This window comes from Palaemon carinicauda, chromosome 15 (genome assembly GCF_036898095.1).
Source record: "Palaemon carinicauda isolate YSFRI2023 chromosome 15, ASM3689809v2, whole genome shotgun sequence".
NCBI classification, from domain to species: domain Eukaryota; kingdom Metazoa; phylum Arthropoda; class Malacostraca; order Decapoda; family Palaemonidae; genus Palaemon; species Palaemon carinicauda.
Window position 1 is genome coordinate 38,149,925 of NC_090739.1, and position 17,860 is coordinate 38,167,784.

At 43.7% G+C, this 17,860-nt stretch overlaps 1 protein-coding gene across 1 annotated transcript in view; it reads right to left on the reverse strand.

Annotated features, from left to right (window-relative positions):
• LOC137654565 (ubiquitin carboxyl-terminal hydrolase 8-like) overlaps positions 1-17,860 on the reverse strand; it is a 181,327-nt gene that overhangs the window by 17,479 nt on the left and 145,988 nt on the right. The window contains exon 20 of the mRNA XM_068388305.1: positions 7,667-7,797. Within this exon, the coding sequence (XP_068244406.1) occupies positions 7,667-7,797 (131 nt within the window). The remainder of the gene's footprint in view (positions 1-7,666; positions 7,798-17,860) is intronic.

Genomic DNA, 17,860 nt, shown 5'->3' on the forward strand with positions numbered 1-17,860 from the left:
ACCCCACCGTTGAATGATGAGCCTGGCTACTTCTGGGAGGAGGGACCATTCTGTTCCTACTATCTGACCCATCCTGCTGAGACCGTCGGCTAGGACGTTCTTTTTCCCGGGGATGAACCTTGCCAATAACACTATCTGGTTCGCTTCCGCCCAATCTAGGATCTCTAGGGCGAGATCGCACAACTCCCTTGATTTCAGGCCTCCTTGCTTCTTTATGTACGCTACCACTGTGGCGTTTTCGCACATCAACGCCACAGTGTTTCCCCTTAGTAGATCGATGAAGTATAGGCAAGCTTTCTGGACTGCCTTCAACTCTAGGACATTGATGTGTAGGCCTTTCTCCCCGTCCATCCAGGTTCCTCTCGCCGTCCCGTTGAGGAGATGGGCTCCCCATCCCTGGTTGGAGGCATCTGTGAATAGGCGCAACTCGGGAGGGTCGGTCGCGAAGGGCATCCCCTTGAGCGAGTTCGACCGGCAATGCCACCATTCCAGGGAGGGTATTGTGTTTGGCAGGACTGGAATTAATTTCTGGGGCGAGTCCAGTTGGTTCCAGAAGTTCTTCAGGTTCCATTGGACGGCCCTGAGTCTGAGTCTCCCCTGGGGAACCAGTATCTCCAACGACACCAGATGACCTATTAGCCTTTGCCAGTCCTTCGCCCTCCTGGGTTGCCCCAACAGGAAAGGAAGAAGGATCTTCATAAGATTGCTTATCCTCTCCTCTGACGGAAAAGCTTTCACTAGTAGGGAATCCAGTGTCATCCCCAAATAGGTCATTCTGGTGGAGGGAGATAGGTTCGATTTTTCTGGGTTGATCATGATACCCAGACCCTTGCAAAACTGGAGAAGTTTTATACCCTGCTCCTTCAAAACGTCCTCCGAGGAGGAAAGAAGCAACCAGTCGTCCAGGTACCGGATGAGGCGAATGCCCCGCTCGTGAGCCCACACCGAGACTGTCGACAACCCGAAGCAGAGGGTCTTGAATTGCAGGATCTGGGTACCCCATTTCACCCGGAGAAACTTCCGACTTGAGGGATGGACCGGGATTTGGAAGTATGCGTCCTTGAGGTCTATGGTCATCATGTAGTCTTTCTCCCTCAAGGACAGCAAGACTGACTTCGGAGTGTCCATTTTGAAATCTGTCTTTCGCACAAACTTGTTGAGAGGTGACAGGTCTATCACCGGTCTCCACCCCCCCGTCGCCTTTTCTACCAGGAACAGGCGGCTGTAGAAACCTGGCCCTGGGTGCAGGATCTCCTCCATGGCACCCTTTTCCAACATCTTGGACACCTCTTCTTGAAGAGCCGCCCTCTTCAACGGGTCCTTAGGTGCCAGCCACTCCGACAGGCAGGCCGGAATTAAAGGCGGGAGTTCTGTCAAGAACGGTAACCTGTACCCCTCCTTCAGTACGGATACTGTCCAGGGCTCTGCTCCGTGAGCCTTCCATGCTTGCCAATGTAGTCTGAGGCATCCCCCAACCTGAGGCTTCGGCAGGAGTAGGGGGCCTCCCACTCTACCTCCTCCTGGAGGAGCGGCCTGAACGGCCTATCCTGGAGGCAGAATACCGTTCTAAACGAGGCCGACGCTGCTGGAGCTCCTCTACGGGGGGGCTGAGGCGCTGAAGCCCACGAGGAAGAAGGGGCTTCTCTCCTCGTCAGGTTAGGCGGGGCCTGAGAAGTAGAGGGACCGTCTGAGGCTGACCTCTTGTAGGGGGGCCTCCTTACAGGTTGAGGCCTGGGATCGTTCACTTCTTTTCTTTTAGCCACCTTTTCCATGATCTCCTCTAGCTCTTTCAAGGGGAACAAGGAGTCACCCCACACAGGAAGGCTCCTCATGGCCCTCGCCTCCCTGTCTGGGACCTTCCGGGAAAGCTTCGCCAGAATAGTGTCCCTTTTGCGAAGAACCCAATTCGCTGACAGGGCAAGGGACTGATACGTGAGGAACTTCAGGGTCTTGCCCCCGGAGATGATAAGCTCCCTCAGGAGGCTTTGCTGTTCCGGGTCCGTCAAGTCATATGTGGCTTGAACACCTACCAGTGTGGAAGCCCACCAGTCCAACCAAGAGGAGACGTGAACTAAGTCTTTCGACATCTCCATCATCGCAGCCTCCGACTGCGAAAAACAAATCGGGGCTGAAGAGGCTCTGTCCTCCGAGGCACCCTGTCCCAGAACGTCGAGGGCAGGCTCCACCTTGCAGGCTCCCGGTCGTTGTCCCTCTGGCACATAAACCCTACTCTGTGTCTTGAGCCCTTGGAGCAACTTCGAAGAGCTCTGCGTTTTGGGAGCTTCGGCATTGCTTGCCACAACTCTATCGACATGAGCCCGTCCCAGGACGAGATCTCGGGCCACAGGTAGGGCCAGGGAGGTTTTCTGTTGGACGGGTGCCTGCATCAAGCGGGTCAGGCTGGACCTCCAGTAGTCCTCATCGGTTGTAACCGGTTCTTCAATTCTATGATGCCTTCGAATCAGGCCTATAACCTTCCGATAGGCCGAGTCCTCGGTCGGGGAACCTTCTCTACCGTCAGCAGAACCTTCGGCCTGATCCCGAGGAGCCGGGTCACCGGGCACTCCCACCGGGCGCTTCGGTTCTGGAACAACAGGCACTCCCCTGCGGTGGTACCGGTCTTCCCCGGCGGAAACCTCCGCACCAGGTTCGGGGGTCAGAACTAGCATCGCCGTGCCGGCGAGGACTACCGTTCGTGCATTCTCTCTGGGGGACGAGGACGCGGATCCCGGGGGCTGACCCGACGGAGGGAACCGTTCCTTAAAGTCCGAGGGTCGAACCAGCTGTGCTGATTCGGCCAGGCTGCCCGTAAGGAAGCACGGATTCCCCCGCTGGGCGGAGTGAACCGGAAGCTTCGCGGCCTTACGCCTGCCTGAAGCGGCCTTCTCGCATTTCTCCCTGCAAGGGTTATATCTTCGTCTGGAGGATGGCCTTCGTGGCGAGAAATCCCTGGATTGCCAGTCCGGGGAACGCTGCAATTCAGACTTACAGGGAACGAAGACCCAATCACCATCGGGGGACCTACTCCTCCTGTGTTTCCTCCGTGGAGAGCGGGACCGTCTCCTGCTGAACCTCGAACGGGATCTTGAGCGGGAACGCCTGCTCCTGGACTGCTCCCTCCGGCGCCGATGTCTCCTCCTGGTTTCTTCTTCTGAAGAGAACGAAGCCCCACCATCCGAAGAGCCCGACGAAACTGTACCACCCGCACGACGGGCAGAAGCGGGGGCTACGGAGGGCTTCGCGACTCGGTGCGTACCAGAGGTAGAGGGTTGCAGGAAGGTTTCTGGAACCGCCGTTAGAGGAGCTGGAAAATAGGGTTGACGCCCTACACTAGGGAACCAGGTATCCAGGGTCTCTTCCATCCGCATTGGGGACCTACCTGGCGTTTTAGGGAGCTTCCACCCGAAGGACTCACTTACCGAGGAGTCTAACTTGCCCTGGGCGTCGCCAGCTGCCGAAGAACCTGAAACACAGGCCCACGAAGCGGGCGAAGAAACAGGCACAATATTACTACACCATAAGGGGTCGTCGGAGGAAACGTGTCCCCCAAGCACAAGGGCAGAGTCTCCAGAACCCCCCGACACAGCACTACCAGGCCCCCCACTAACCTGAGATGTCCCAGCAACCCCTACTTCACACACATTAGACTCCTGGGGAAGAACCCTCGGCTCTTTCCCCGCAACGGACTTACCTCGTCCCCTACTCTGGGTAGGGGAAGTCGAGACAGAAGCCCCGTCGGACCGTCCACTGGGTGACGGTAGCGGCGAAGAGATACTAGATTTCCTGGGCGAACGTTTCGACGACTTCTTCTTCTTAGTGCCGTAACGCACCCACTGTATCTCACTCCAACTAACACACTCAATGCACGTATCCGATGGCAAGCACATCCTGCCCCTACAGGAAGAGCAAAGGGAGTGAGGGTCTACTTCGGGCTTGGAGAGGAAAGCTCCACACGACTTTCCGGCTCTAGGCCCAGGACAACGGCGGATCTGCTCCATAGCACACAACCACAAGGCACAGGAACGAAGGGAATCAAAGGGATACACTTGGGAAGCACAAGGAAGGATAGTGAACACGCAAGAACACAAGGGATAAGCACAAAGCTACCACGCGGTAACCACGCGGGACACACGAGGCGGACACAAAGGGTCGAGAGAGACGAAAGCGACGTGAGAGTATGGTATCACGTCGCGACCAGAGAACTTACTGACTCACGGGACCCAAGCGGACCTCGACCTAGCTCAAAGGCTACCCTCAGGGTACGTTCTCTCACTCCCGGGTTAGCCCTCCATAGAAAACGGGTATAGGGTATACTACACAAAACTCTGGTCGGTAGAGAGGAGATTACAGGTAACTCCTAAGAAAGTAGTTCGAGGTAAGTATTTGTGTTGGAACAAACTAAAATTATAAGAAATTTTCAAGTGTTTTCACTAAACACAGAAGGTTCTCTTAGTAAATCATGACAGACGCCAGAAAAGGGATGCCAGTGGGTACTATGAAATTATCCTGGATGTTTGACTTCAGGGTCTGCCATGAAATATGTTGCTAACAAGAAACCTATTGAAGTTAAACTATTAGAATGTGTAATTTCTCCATGAACATGATGAATCTTACTGAACTACCTTGAGGGGGTTACATGGATTCTTAATGAGACTTGTAAGACCAGTTGAAGATCAGGAACAGGATACTTAACCCCTTTGCTACCATGACGTCGGTATACGTCAAACCATTCCTGGACACACCGTGACGTTGGGATACGTCATTTTCATTATTATAATTTTTACAAGCTAAGCTACGAAAGAGTACTGTATTGCACATGGTTGTATATGACACAAGGTCACATTTTCACTAAAAAATCTCCTCCTTAATATTAGCCCCCTCCTCTTCCCGTCTTCAGCTAATCAACAAAGTCTGGGATTCTAGCCTTTATTTCTGAATATGTAAGAGCTACTTTAGTCTATTTTTTGTTACCACACAATAATCACCCACTCTCTCTAGCCAATGGCGACATTCCCTACCTGAGGCATTACTCAACACCCCCCCCTCCCAACCTGACACCCTGAGCTTAGACGTCTCATCCTACCACCAACCAAAATAGTTGCGATTCTAGTCCTTATTCATGATTACGTAAGGCCTATTTTAGTGTATTCACATCTCGCCTCACCAAAAATCAAAATACTTGCGATTCTAGTCCTTAGATGCTGGATTCTCTTCCTACGTCGGTACTTAGCCATAGTCCAAAACCTTTGGGTCAAGAGAATCCTGAGCACCCTCGTTCCTTGCAAGGGATAAAGACTCAGCGGGCTACTTAGATCTACTCCCCCCTCACAACTTGAGTATTTTATCCCAAGGACAGTACCAGTAATGTAACCAGGGGAAGATGGACCAGCTGATTGTAAAAAAGGAGAAAAATATCTGGCACCAATCAAACCAAAGGTAGAGGTACCAAGTAACCTTCCATCTGTTGACCATAGTGCAGAGTATTTGCCTAGGCTCCATACTCATCCGCTGGTTGCACATGACGTACTCTACAGATACCATCTTCTAAATTTGGGAAACCAAAAAATCCCTAAAATAAAAGGAAACAAAACTCCTTCATCCAGGTAGAGTATATGCAGAACACCCAAGCTCCTCCAACACCTGACCTACAGAAAGGGTGTAGGGCCATCCATCTCCGGCCAGCCTGGCTATTGGGGTAGTCCAGCTAGCTCCCAATCCTTGGCTCCACATGGACCAGATAAGCCAATGGAAAGAGTCCATAGCACTGCAATGGCTGTACATCTCTGGGCAACCTGGCTATTGGGATAGTCAAGCCAGCCCACCAGCTCTTGGCCCCATGGAGTTGGTCCCACACAAGAACCAGTCTGGCCAACGGAAAGTGCACTGACCAGCAGAGGGCTGTAAATCCACAGCCAGAATGGTTACTTTAGTAACCAAGCCAATCACCTGGGTCTTGGCTCTTAATCCTGACCCCATGAAGCTGAGGACCAGCCTAGCTACCAGAGTAGTCAGGTCAGCCAGAAAGGACCAAGACCTGACTGCCCAGAAGCCATACATCTCCCCAAAAAGAGAGGTGGTGTCATCAGGTCTTATTCCAAGAGGAAAAAGGAGCAGAATAAGAAGAGGAGGAAGAGTTAGAAGAGAATATAGCTTGATTTCATTCTTCCCTTTAGGAACTACCCCACAGGCTCTGCAAGCAGAGAAATTAAATCTACAAGACCATTGATGATGACAGTTGAATAAGCTTAAATACTGAATTACACACAAAAGAGTAATGCAAAGTGACATTCAATAAACAAAAAAAAAAATAAACCTGAATACTTACTGACCCTGCATCTAAGATTAATCATAAGTATTCCCTTATTCGGTTATTTTAATAAAAAAAGATAGAAACGTGATAAACAACGATGAAAATTTTGACAGAAATGAATCACAATAAATGAATTACAACTATCCAAACAGCAGAAACAAAACAGAAAATAATATGGTCTGATTTATATCATTTTAACCATATGGCCCAGTGCTAGGATATGGGAGCCAATTCATTCAGTGCAGAACTGCAACTGGGGGAAAACCTCACTGGTGCAAGTAAAAGTTTATAGAAAGTGTGATATGGGGTAACCCAGAAGGCTAAATAAAGTATACACTTAAGCACCGAAAGGATGCTTTAAAGAACCTTAAATAATACCTTCAGTGCACCGCGTGAGATGCACTGACAGACCTAACGTTGCTTTTGTAAAAATGGGCATGATTGCAGTCCTTAGGCACAAAAAATAATGAGTAGGGTCATTCTCACCTATCAATAGGTCAAAGGTGTGTGAAGAACAGCAGCTGGTTTCAGCTATTCTGATTTTATTGTCTAGAAGACACCAGAGTACACATTTAGGAAATTTGGACAGCGAATAACAGTACTACATGATTAATTAGTGTTCACACATAGCTGTTAATCATAAAATGACCTACTTCAATACAACAGAATCTCAGTTGTACCAACCTGTCTAAGTCAAGGTAACGAGCTCAGCTGTGCATGCCCTACAGCCCCTGGGGCAACACTGTAACTCATACTCTTGTGATACATGATTTGACAAAAAAGAACCATATGTCTTGCAAAGCAGTACAGTTGTATTAAGTTCTGTACAGTATATAAAAATCATTTGAGTTTGTAAAGACAACTACAATGCTTTACAAAGTAACTCAGAAATTTTAAAAATGTACCTTGAATGTATAGGCAGTCAAGAAACTCAGTCATAGATTTTCAGTGGGGAAACTCAAATACTTGTACTTTATAAGTGATCAGTATCTTATTATACTGCAGCAGCTACAGTATGCAAACTGAGAATGAAAACTATAACTGGAAAGGAAAAAATTAAAGAGATTTGTATTTAATGGAAATGTTAACACCTAACACAAATCCAAGAGGATGACATACTGCGGGTTTACTATTCTTAACAGGCATCTTTCATTTATAACAAAAACCTTGTGACATAAAAGTAAATACTTTTTTTAATATCACATTGACAAGGATCTAAGGTTTTGTAATGGTTTATAATCCATACAACTTAATCTTTTCCCTTAATAAATTTCACCATCAAGGACTAATGATCATGGCATTACATTTCAATACTGTGAACATACTATTTCAATTAGGAAAAAACAGCCTATTTACCTGTTTAGATGGAGGATTAGCACCGGAGGGAGTTTCCAAATGTCAAGTTTCCGTACACAACTTCGTAATCTTTTGCATTTGGAACATTTATATTCAATCCTGCTTTCCTTATAGTAGTGTTGAAGTAACTCCTATGGGGAAGAAGTAGAATCATTATGATTGTCATTACTGCCATTAATAGTATACCTGACTTGTTGAAAATTATAAAAATATTCAAATAATTTTGCAAAAAAAAAATGTACATCCTATTGCACTACCTTTTCTTATTAAAAATGTTCCAATAGTCTATTGTATAGAGTTCATTACTCACACACTGTGTTGTACACCAAAATATAAGGATATAGTACTGTACACTAAAATTCATATAGGGGGATTAGATTATTATTATAAATTATAGTGGTTGAACTAGACTATTGAGTCAAATTGAAAGAATACTATAGACTACCCACAAGGGTCTGTTCTTAACTGAGAAATGAAAATAGTATCAATCAAAGATAAGACACGTAAGTAAGAAGACACTAAAGAGAACAAATGAATAGTACAGTAAAGGGCACGAAGTAATGCTTGTTTGCGACTGAATAGATACTGCACGGAATCTTTAATAGCATCTGCAGGAGGGAAGGTCTAAAGCTTTGGCTTAAACTAGGATAAAAACACATTGGGGGAAATGTGGGGTGGATTGGGGGGGGGGGGTAGCATGAAACACAAGAATGCCAAAAAAAAAATTAAAACAAAGATCTACTGAACCATAATCAGACCACTCATGATGTATGGTTCAGAAACATAGGTCCTGAGAAGGGAGGAATAGAAGTAAAAGTGAACAGAAATGAGGATGTTGAGACTGATTTTCGTAATCTCGCCATGTAGGACACTTACAAATGTAGAAATTAAGATATGAAGTGGTGAGGATTACTGATATGAGAGACAAGATGGAGAGGGTATGGGTATGAAGTAAGGATGCACAAAAGGGAAGCATTGAATACAGTAGGACTTGGAGGAAACCTGGTAGGGGTAAAAGTCCAAGAAGAGGGTAAAGGATTTGAAAAAGAGGGGTATGCTGGAGGAGAGTACTTTCAATAAAAATAGATAGATAAGATACATCAAGGTAACCAACCATTTAGTTTAAGGATAGAAGTGGGGAAGAAGTCAGTGTACCCTACAAGATATACACTGTAAAGTGGTGCCCCTCTTAGAGGGAATGTAAAACCATACTGCATTAAGTTCTACTGTAAAAAAATTACTTATTTAAGAAGTTATTTTGAGGAAAATAATTGTATATTTAAATACCCTATTCACTTAATTATAAATTGATAAGGGTGTTCCAGGGGGTTACACTTCTGTAGTACCGTAGATTATTCATAATTTAAGAAATAAAAAGGTAAGACAGAAAAAAAAATTTCCAGACATTTTGAAAAATAAGTACTAAAAATACAGTATATAAAATTTTAGAGATAACATCTAGTAACTATGTACCATACAGTATTATGAATGCCAGCTCTCCTCATTACTAAATACTGTATATTAAACTTAGTCTTTTAAGAATAAAATAATTTATGAAAGCAAAGGAAAGTCAATGAATCACAATTTCAAAACGTTAGATAGGGAGCAGTGTCCTGTATTAATTAATTTATCCCTCTGTCAATACGAATATCAATATTAAAAATATATTACTCAATCTAAAATAGGTAACATTAGGTCAAGAGACTGCTTTCCCTGAATAGTCTACTATTCTTTTTCATAAATCTTTGGCAACCCCTTGAAGTGTTAAGCATTTCAACTTAAACATTTGTTAACTTCCAACAAAAGAGAATGTATCCAACATAATACCCTAAACAGTTTTCTTAACTATCAATATTTTTCATTCCTAATGTTTAGAAGTATTTTGTTTAGGATTAGTATTTGTGATGAAAAAAATAAATGGCATTTTTTTCTAATATGAAGTTACCATTACCATATTAAATATATATATGAATGAAGATAGAATTTTCATGCATGGGTATATTAATGAGAGAAAAACTGAGCACATATTTTTCTATTAAATAGTTTAACCAAGTACTATATAGAAAATCATTAAATTTGGATTAGAAGAGCTATTTCATCCCATATAAAATATGAAGAAAAATACATTTATTTTTAAGGGAAAATTAAAGAAAATCATCTATAACAGCCTGTAACTGGAACAAGTAACAGAGATACTATTTTGTTATTTTTAACTGAATAATCCAGATTTTAAGTGAAGTATTGCCTTTCATGAAAATCTAACACATGATTTTAAGGATAAACTAAAACCTATTACTGTACTTCCATAATTAAATCTAAACAAGCTAGCTATAAAGTGGAAGTACCCCCTTGAGGACCTCTATATAACCCTCCCCCTCCTTCAAATTAGCTGCCAAAAGCTCTCATCATTTGCTGGAAAGAGACAGACTGCCACAGGATTATCCGAGGGTTAGCACGGGAATAAAAGTAAGAAAGTGCTCACATTTAAGAGAACACCAAACATCAAAGGTAAGTATCACTTCAAAAATGGGGAGAAGGTTGGGATACTAGTTGCATTAAGAAGCATGGAAATGAAAATTCATGTTTATTTCCATGAATCTTATCTCAGAATAGCACAAGCTGAATAACACATCCTAGGCAGATGGGAGGTGATAACCATAAACAATTTAAACCAACTGTACATCTCACAAATTAAGTCAATGATTACATTCTATTCAAGCAAATGTCTTGACAAATAAAATATGGAAAATAAAATGAACCTCACCACAAAATAAGGTCAACTTCCATTATAGCATATACATGCAAAATGTCAGAATTTGTAATCAGGATTCTGCTTTCTGATAGCATATCTTGATATGCAGGATTATGCATTTACTAAAATTATGCTCCAGTTTTATTGTGTTGCTATATATATCTGAATAGTTTGTGAGGGAAACGGAATATATATTTTTAATTAATTAATCAGATTTTTTAGAATTAAGAAACCTTAGACATCACTAATGTGGAAAAACTTCTATGAACTTTAGCTTTCTTACAAATATTTGTTAGTTGGGTCTTCTATGGATAAGAAATTGAGTTCATCTTTCATGATACAGAAAAAGACCATTAGCTCCAAAAAGGAAATGATTAATCCCTAGATAAGCTAGACCTATCTCGTTTAATGGTGGGACAATCACAAATAGTTTTCATATGGATTAAATTTAGGCTCCTACACAGGCTCTTTGAACATGCAGAGGTTTGATGTGACTATTCAATCTTATTAGATTTGCCAAGGTGTAGAGCCTTAAAAAGGTGTATACCATATATGATGGCAGCCAACTAACATATAATATCCAAATAACAGTACTTTATCATTCTTCTAAAGTGTACCCAAGGACACAACACAAACCATTCTCTATGGGTATAGCCTAACAAGTCTTTTAAGTAATACACACAAGTTATATCTAACTCCCAATCAATGTGATCCTTTGACTATGGTATTGTTCCAATTTAAATAAATATAATACCAAACCAAGTACAAGGAAGGGGAAGTTTATAGAGCTCTCAGATCATGTCTCAGTTCTCGTTGTACATAGCAGGTTCATTAGGCCAACACACCCAAAAAGTTAGAACCTGAGTCAAGGCATTTCCAGATATTTCCTTTTGATGGCCCGGGTAGGTTTAGATGCTGGTCATGGCTTAAGTTTAGAGATTGGTTGTGGCCTAAGGCTGGGACATGGCTTAAGGGTAAAGTATTCCACTTCTTAGACTACCGGTAATCAAGACCTATAGGCATTTGGCCTTAGATCTGACAGGCCTGAACCAAAACCAGGCATAGCAATAGGTGCCTTATGACCTCACTATGTTTAAAGAGTGGTCGTGGTCATAAGAATCTCAGATGTGGTGTTTAAGGAAAAGGTTGTAGTTTTCAGAACTAAAAAAAAAAACATTCCTTTGCCCGAATATATAATACTACTTCATAACAGCACAACAAATGCATCTGTTTGTCTTAATCAGTCTGAAAATTGTGCAGATGTGAAGAGACTTTGTCATGGTTCAATTAAAAAATAAACAGTGATAATAAACAAGGGGATTAAAAACTATGTTCATTGTTGTAAATTTATGGGTATAACTTAGATGTGTGATTTATTGTAGACATACTAATTGAAAAATATTGTCATTACGTTCCCTGGATCATAATATATCATAGAAAACCATAAATATAATTATTACAATATATACCAGAGTAACACGAGTGTATGTATATAAGAAAATGAAAAACTTCCTCTTAACTGCATTCAATAAAGTCAATCTTGAGAAACCTTTATCATTTTCATCCAGTGTCTGCTGACATGATACTGGTGCCTGAGAGATATCCATAAAGAATTTCTATAATTACTGTTATTGAAAACATTTATCTCACCAAGCTCTTCTTTTCTCAAACTTTCTTTATCAGAAAGAACAGTACTAGTTAAAACTCCTACTATTTCTTTGACCTATTAATGTCCCATTGCATATTAGGTTGAACCTGGGGAGCTTGTGAGTTGGACAAATACACAAGGATAAAAGTGGGGTAGGAGGATGAAGGTGAGGAGGAAGGAATACCGACTGTCAAAAGTTGTTAAACCCTGATTTTTTTGTAGCCCTTTTATGGTCTTTCTCCTCTGTCCTAACATTATAATAGATAAAGATAACCTCTTGTTCACGGAAACATCATCTCATATCTTTTCTTCAAATTGCCTACCTGACCTCTACACTTTACACAAGTGAGAATCATATTTTATACCATACAGCTAGGTTTTTAATGACCTGCACAAAACCAAACTTTACAAGAATTAGATGTGGATAACATGCCTTCTGAAAACTTGGTATAACAATGATACCATGCTAGCAAAACCATGTTATAAGGCAATTACAATAAAATTCCCTCAAATCACTAATTGTTTCAGACCAGTTAAATGGCTCTAAACCAGACAGACAAGAGGCAACCTGGCTAATTAAAAAAAATACTAAATGACACCAGGTAGTGAAAATGTGCAAACTACCAAGTGGGCTAATCAAAATCGGAAAAAAACATTTGTTTCCATATTTTCTTACCATAAATGTTGCACTTCAAAATATACAAAACGCATACTAATTTCAATACTGCATAAGAAAAAACAATTATCTTATTCATGCCAATTTATCCATTATACATATCTTTTTTTTTTTTAGCTTAACAGATGAATGAAAGGGTCATTACACTTAATTAAGGTCTTCCACAACTTTAAGGTGAGTTCCTATCTCATCTGAAAGCTTGAGAACTGGTACAAGTGTACATATATATATGTCAAACACTCATAATAAAATCAGTTGTTTGAAATTAGTGAACTTGAATATAGAAAGGCAAAATGTACATGTACAGTATGTTCATAACACATACACTCCTCTGTTAAAAAGTCTTGCCTTCTATATTTTCTCTTTCTGAAGATTTCTTATGCTCATTCTTTTTTGAAAATCACATACAGGAATCCCTTGGCTATCGCAGGTGTTCTTTTCCCATACCCTCGGTTATTGCTCAAAAACTGCTTAGATCGATCACATAACCTAAGGTGGCAAAATCAGATACCATTTGACCTAAGGCGGCAGCTGTGTATTGCCCACCTAGGCCCATGTACTAACCTTTCCTTACCGGGCAGGTACATCATTGCAACGCGGAAAATAGGCATTGCTAAGTCGGCAAATGGTAGACAATCCCTTAGGAGACTAGTCAGAGGGTGAAAAAAAATGGGTAAACCAGATAAAAATGGTCAGCTGGTAAAGCTGACTGCCACTTGCCTAGAATAGCCTAACTAACATATATTCCTGATATGCCAGAGAGGTAGCAATGGCTCTCACTTCGTGAGCCCGTAATTTCAACAGGGCGAAGTGTTCCTCCTCACATAAGAGGTGGGCTTCCCTAATACTTTCCCTCAGGAAAAAGGACAAAGCATTCTTTGACAGGGGTTTTTGGTGGATCTTTCACTGAACACTAAAACGAGTTGGATGTACAGCTCACGTTCATAGTGTGAGCCAAATAAGCTTTGAGGGAGCTAACTGGGCAGAGGAGTCTTTCCTTCTCTTGACCCACTAGGTTCGTGAGGTTAATGACATCAAACGTCGTAGGACAGGGTTTCGAAGGGTTCTCGTTCTTGCCGAGAAAGATGAACCTTAAGGCACAAACTGCTCTATCCTAATTGAAGCTTACCCGCTTCTCAATCGCCTGGACTTCGCTGACCTTTTTGGCATTCGCTAGAGTCATAAGGAAGAGGGTTTTCTTCGTTACAACTCGGAGAGGCTAGCGAGATAGGTTCAAATTTCTTGGAGCACAGAAACTTAAACACCACATCCAGGTTTAAAAGTACCTATTACGTCGTCTAAAAAGACCCAATGAGGTCCTGCAAATCTTAATTTTGGGACAACTCTAGGCCTCTATGCCTAAAGACGGTCGAGAGCATACTGCTGTATCCATTGATGGTAGATGCAGCCAGCTTTAGCATCCTGTCTGAGGTACAAGAAGAAGTCTGCAATCTGGCTCAGAGAGGTAGTGGTTGAGGAAAACTTGTGCCACCTGCACCAAGCTCTAAAGGTCTCCCACTTAGATTGGTAGACTCTTTGTGAAGAGATCCTCCTTGCTCTGGTGATAGCTTTCGCCGCTTGTGCCGAAAAGCCTCGAGATCTGACAAGCTTCTAGTCAGTCTGAAGGAAGTCAGTTTGAGAGCAAGGGGGGTTTGATGATACCTCTCGAAGTGGGGCTGTTTGAGAAGAACTGGACTAGCCGAAGTCTTCTTGGGAAGTCCATCAACATGCCCATCACTTCCGAAAACCATTCCCTTGCAGGCCAGAATGGAGCCGCTAGGATCATTCGTCCCGAATCGAGGAGAGCGAATTTCCTGAAGACCAGATTGATGATCTTGAACGGGGGCAACGCATACATCTCCACCCCCGTCCAATCCATCAAGAAGGAGTCCACTGCTACAGCTTCCTCGTCCGGGACTAGGGAGCAGAAGTAGGGGATCCTCTTGTTCAAGTTGGAGGCAAAAAGGTCTGTTACAGGTCTGCCCCACAACATCCAGAGACTGACAGACTCGCGGGTTGAGAGACCATTCTGTGGGAAAAACTAGTCTCTTCCTGCTGAGCATGTTTGCCCCGAAGTTTCTTGCCCTTGAACAAACCTTGCTCGAAAAAAAAAAAAAAAAAAAACTTCCTAGATCCAAGAGATCGGAACGAAGGCGTCCTTGATCTCGACATACGATTCGACTAGTGTCATCACGAAGTCCTAGATTCTCATGTTCAAAGCCATGCCTCATGCTAGAACTTCGACGTCGAGCGTCCTGAAAGACGAGGCGCCGATCGTCCTGTAAGACGTGGCGCTGATAGTCCTGTACGACGTGGTGCCGATAGTCCTGTAAGACGTGGTGCCGATAGTCCTGTAAGACGTGGAGCTGAGCGTCCAGGAAGGTGAGGAACCGATAGTCTTGTAAGACATGGCGCCGACCGTCCTGTAAGACGTGGAGCCGAGAGGTTAACAGAGCGAGACGCTGAACGTTCTAAAAGACGTGGTGCCGAGCGTCTTGGTGTCAGAAGAGACACTTCTTGTTGACAGGAAGACCTAATTATTTTGAAAGGCTCAACGTTATCTAAAAATCCAGATACAGGGACGCTCCGATTTCTCTTGAGTGCAGTATTCTGCTACATTAAGCAAAAATTACGTGAACATTAGAGGGGCAGAGCCAAGACCAAAACACACGGCCCGAAACTGACCCATTTTTCCCCCGTTCTTTCTTGTAAACAAACCTCAGATAAAGTTTGATTGCATAGCCTGCCACTTAGACTCCTCTCTAGATCTGGGAGAGAGAATTGTTGGAGCTAAAACTAAAGGAGGTTTCCCTATAAAAGGAAAAAGTAATCCTCCTTCAGAAGAAGTACTGACCAAAGGTCTGCTCCCCTCTTCTCCAAAGATTTTGATGTTTCCATGGAGAACTTTGACTTCTGAACGAAGGCGTAAAGAGCATTTATGTCCAGGACCGGACAAAAGACTCCCTTTCCCAAAAGAGAGACATTGAAGTTGCAAAGTCGGTTAGGCAGAAAGATCTTATCGGAGTAACTAACAAAGGAGGATTCACTAGGAAAAAGATTTCGCATCCATCCTTTAGTAAAAACACGGACCAAAGGTCTGCTCCTCTCCTCTCCCAGGCTCGCCAGAAGTAGCTAAGTCTGGCTCCTACTGTTAGTTCGGTTAGAGAAAAAGCATGCAGAAAATTTCTTGCTGATTAAGACACCAAAACCTGTCTTTGACCAACTCTTGAGGGAGAAGAGAGAAAGAAAAAAGGAGAAGTGCGTACCTTAATCATGACCTCTGATTTAAAAATTATCCAGCCTCATTGCCTGTATTCCTTAAGAGACTCAGCAATCCACCAAGGGGGCTGTAAAAAATCTCTGTGGGGCTGCCACAAGGTCTTCAACCTAAACGTGGCTAGACCTCCTCCCTTGCTATCCTGGCCTATCTGATAAGGAAGCTGGAATCATAGGTTTCTGTTTTAAGAAATAAAAATTAATATATTCTTAAAGCTCCATTAATGATCACGTGAAAACTCAGAGGGTGGGGAACATGGAGCAACAGAACTTAGAATCTTCTCCTTCTGTTAATCTCAAATAATTCAACAGGAGAAAAGTGATCACTAAAGTCTTCCTTTGACAAAGATCTTATAAGACGTGGCGTCGTTCTGTCGTCCTGAAAGAACGAGGCGACAATCGTTCTGAAAGACGAGGCGGCGATCGTCCTATTGTCCTGAAAGATGAGGCTGCATTCGCCCTGAAAGACGAGGCTGCATTCGCCCTGAAAGACGAGGCTGCACTCGCCCTGAAAGACGAGCCTGCACTCGCCCTGAAAGACGAGGCTGCACTCGCCCTGAAAGACGAGGCTGCACTCGCCCTGAAAGACGAGGCTGCACTCGCCCTGAAAGACGAGGCTGCACTCGCCCTGAAAGACGAGGCTGCACTCGCCCTGAAAGACGAGGCTGCACTCGCCCTGAAAGACGAGGCTGCACTCGCCCTGAAAGACGAGGCTGCACTCGCCCTGAAAGACGAGGCTGCACTCGCCCTGAAAGACGAGGCTGCACTCGCCCTGAAAGACGAGGCTGCACTCGCCCTGAAAGACGAGGCTGCACTCGCCCTGAAAGACGAGGCTGCACTCGCCCTGAAAGACGAGGCTGCACTCGCCCTGAAAGACGAGGCTGCATTCGTCCTGAAAGACGAGGCCGCATTCGGAAGACGAGGCTGCATTCGCCCTGAAAGACGAGGCTGCATTCGCCCTGAAAGACGAGGCTGCATTCGCCCTGAAAGACGAGGAGGCAATCGTCCTGAAAGACGAGGAGGCAATCGTCCTGAAAGACGAGGAGGCAATCGTCCTGAAAGACGAGGCGCCGATCGTCCTGTCTTGAAAGACTTAGCGCCGAGCGTTAAGGCAAAATGATATTCATTATGCTGCTCGGCGCGTTCGGTTCCGACCAGAGGGTTCATATGGCCGACTGGCGCTCTGGGACAAAAACCGTGTCAATGATGGTTAGTAAGCATTGATATTATCAGCGAACATCTATGACTTATAGTATTGCCATTAAAATCAAAAGTGATGCAATGCGAAACTCTAAAAGCAGTGTAAGAATCTTAACGTCCAACGCTCTTTGCTTTCCCCTGGCAAGGGTGAGCATTCTTGGGAACGTTAACAGGAACGCTCGCGAGGGCGTTTGCTCGTGAGCTAACGCCTCTCGTTTCCTTTCGCCGAATGACGTTCCTTCTCCCATGGGCCGGGGAGCTTGGAAGAGGTCTAAGGCTAGGAAAACGACGTCCACTGTGCTGAATGAATCCAATGCCCTAATTTAGCATGGAAACTTGCACTATTAAACTCTTACACAAAAGACCATAATTAGTCCTGCCCGTTGTGAGAGAACTTATTCTGCTGCCACGGGCTTGAATGAGAAAGCAATATCGTCTCAAGTACTTGCTATGTAAACTGTAACAAAATATTTTTATAAAATATTAAACTGACATTTCCATAATAAAATAAACTTTCAAACATACTTACCCGGCGGTCACAAAAAGAAAACCACCGGGCAAGAGTTGAGTTTAAAAATAAATGTTGAACACACTCACCCAGTAGTTACATATAACCACCGGTAAAATTAAATGTCATAAATA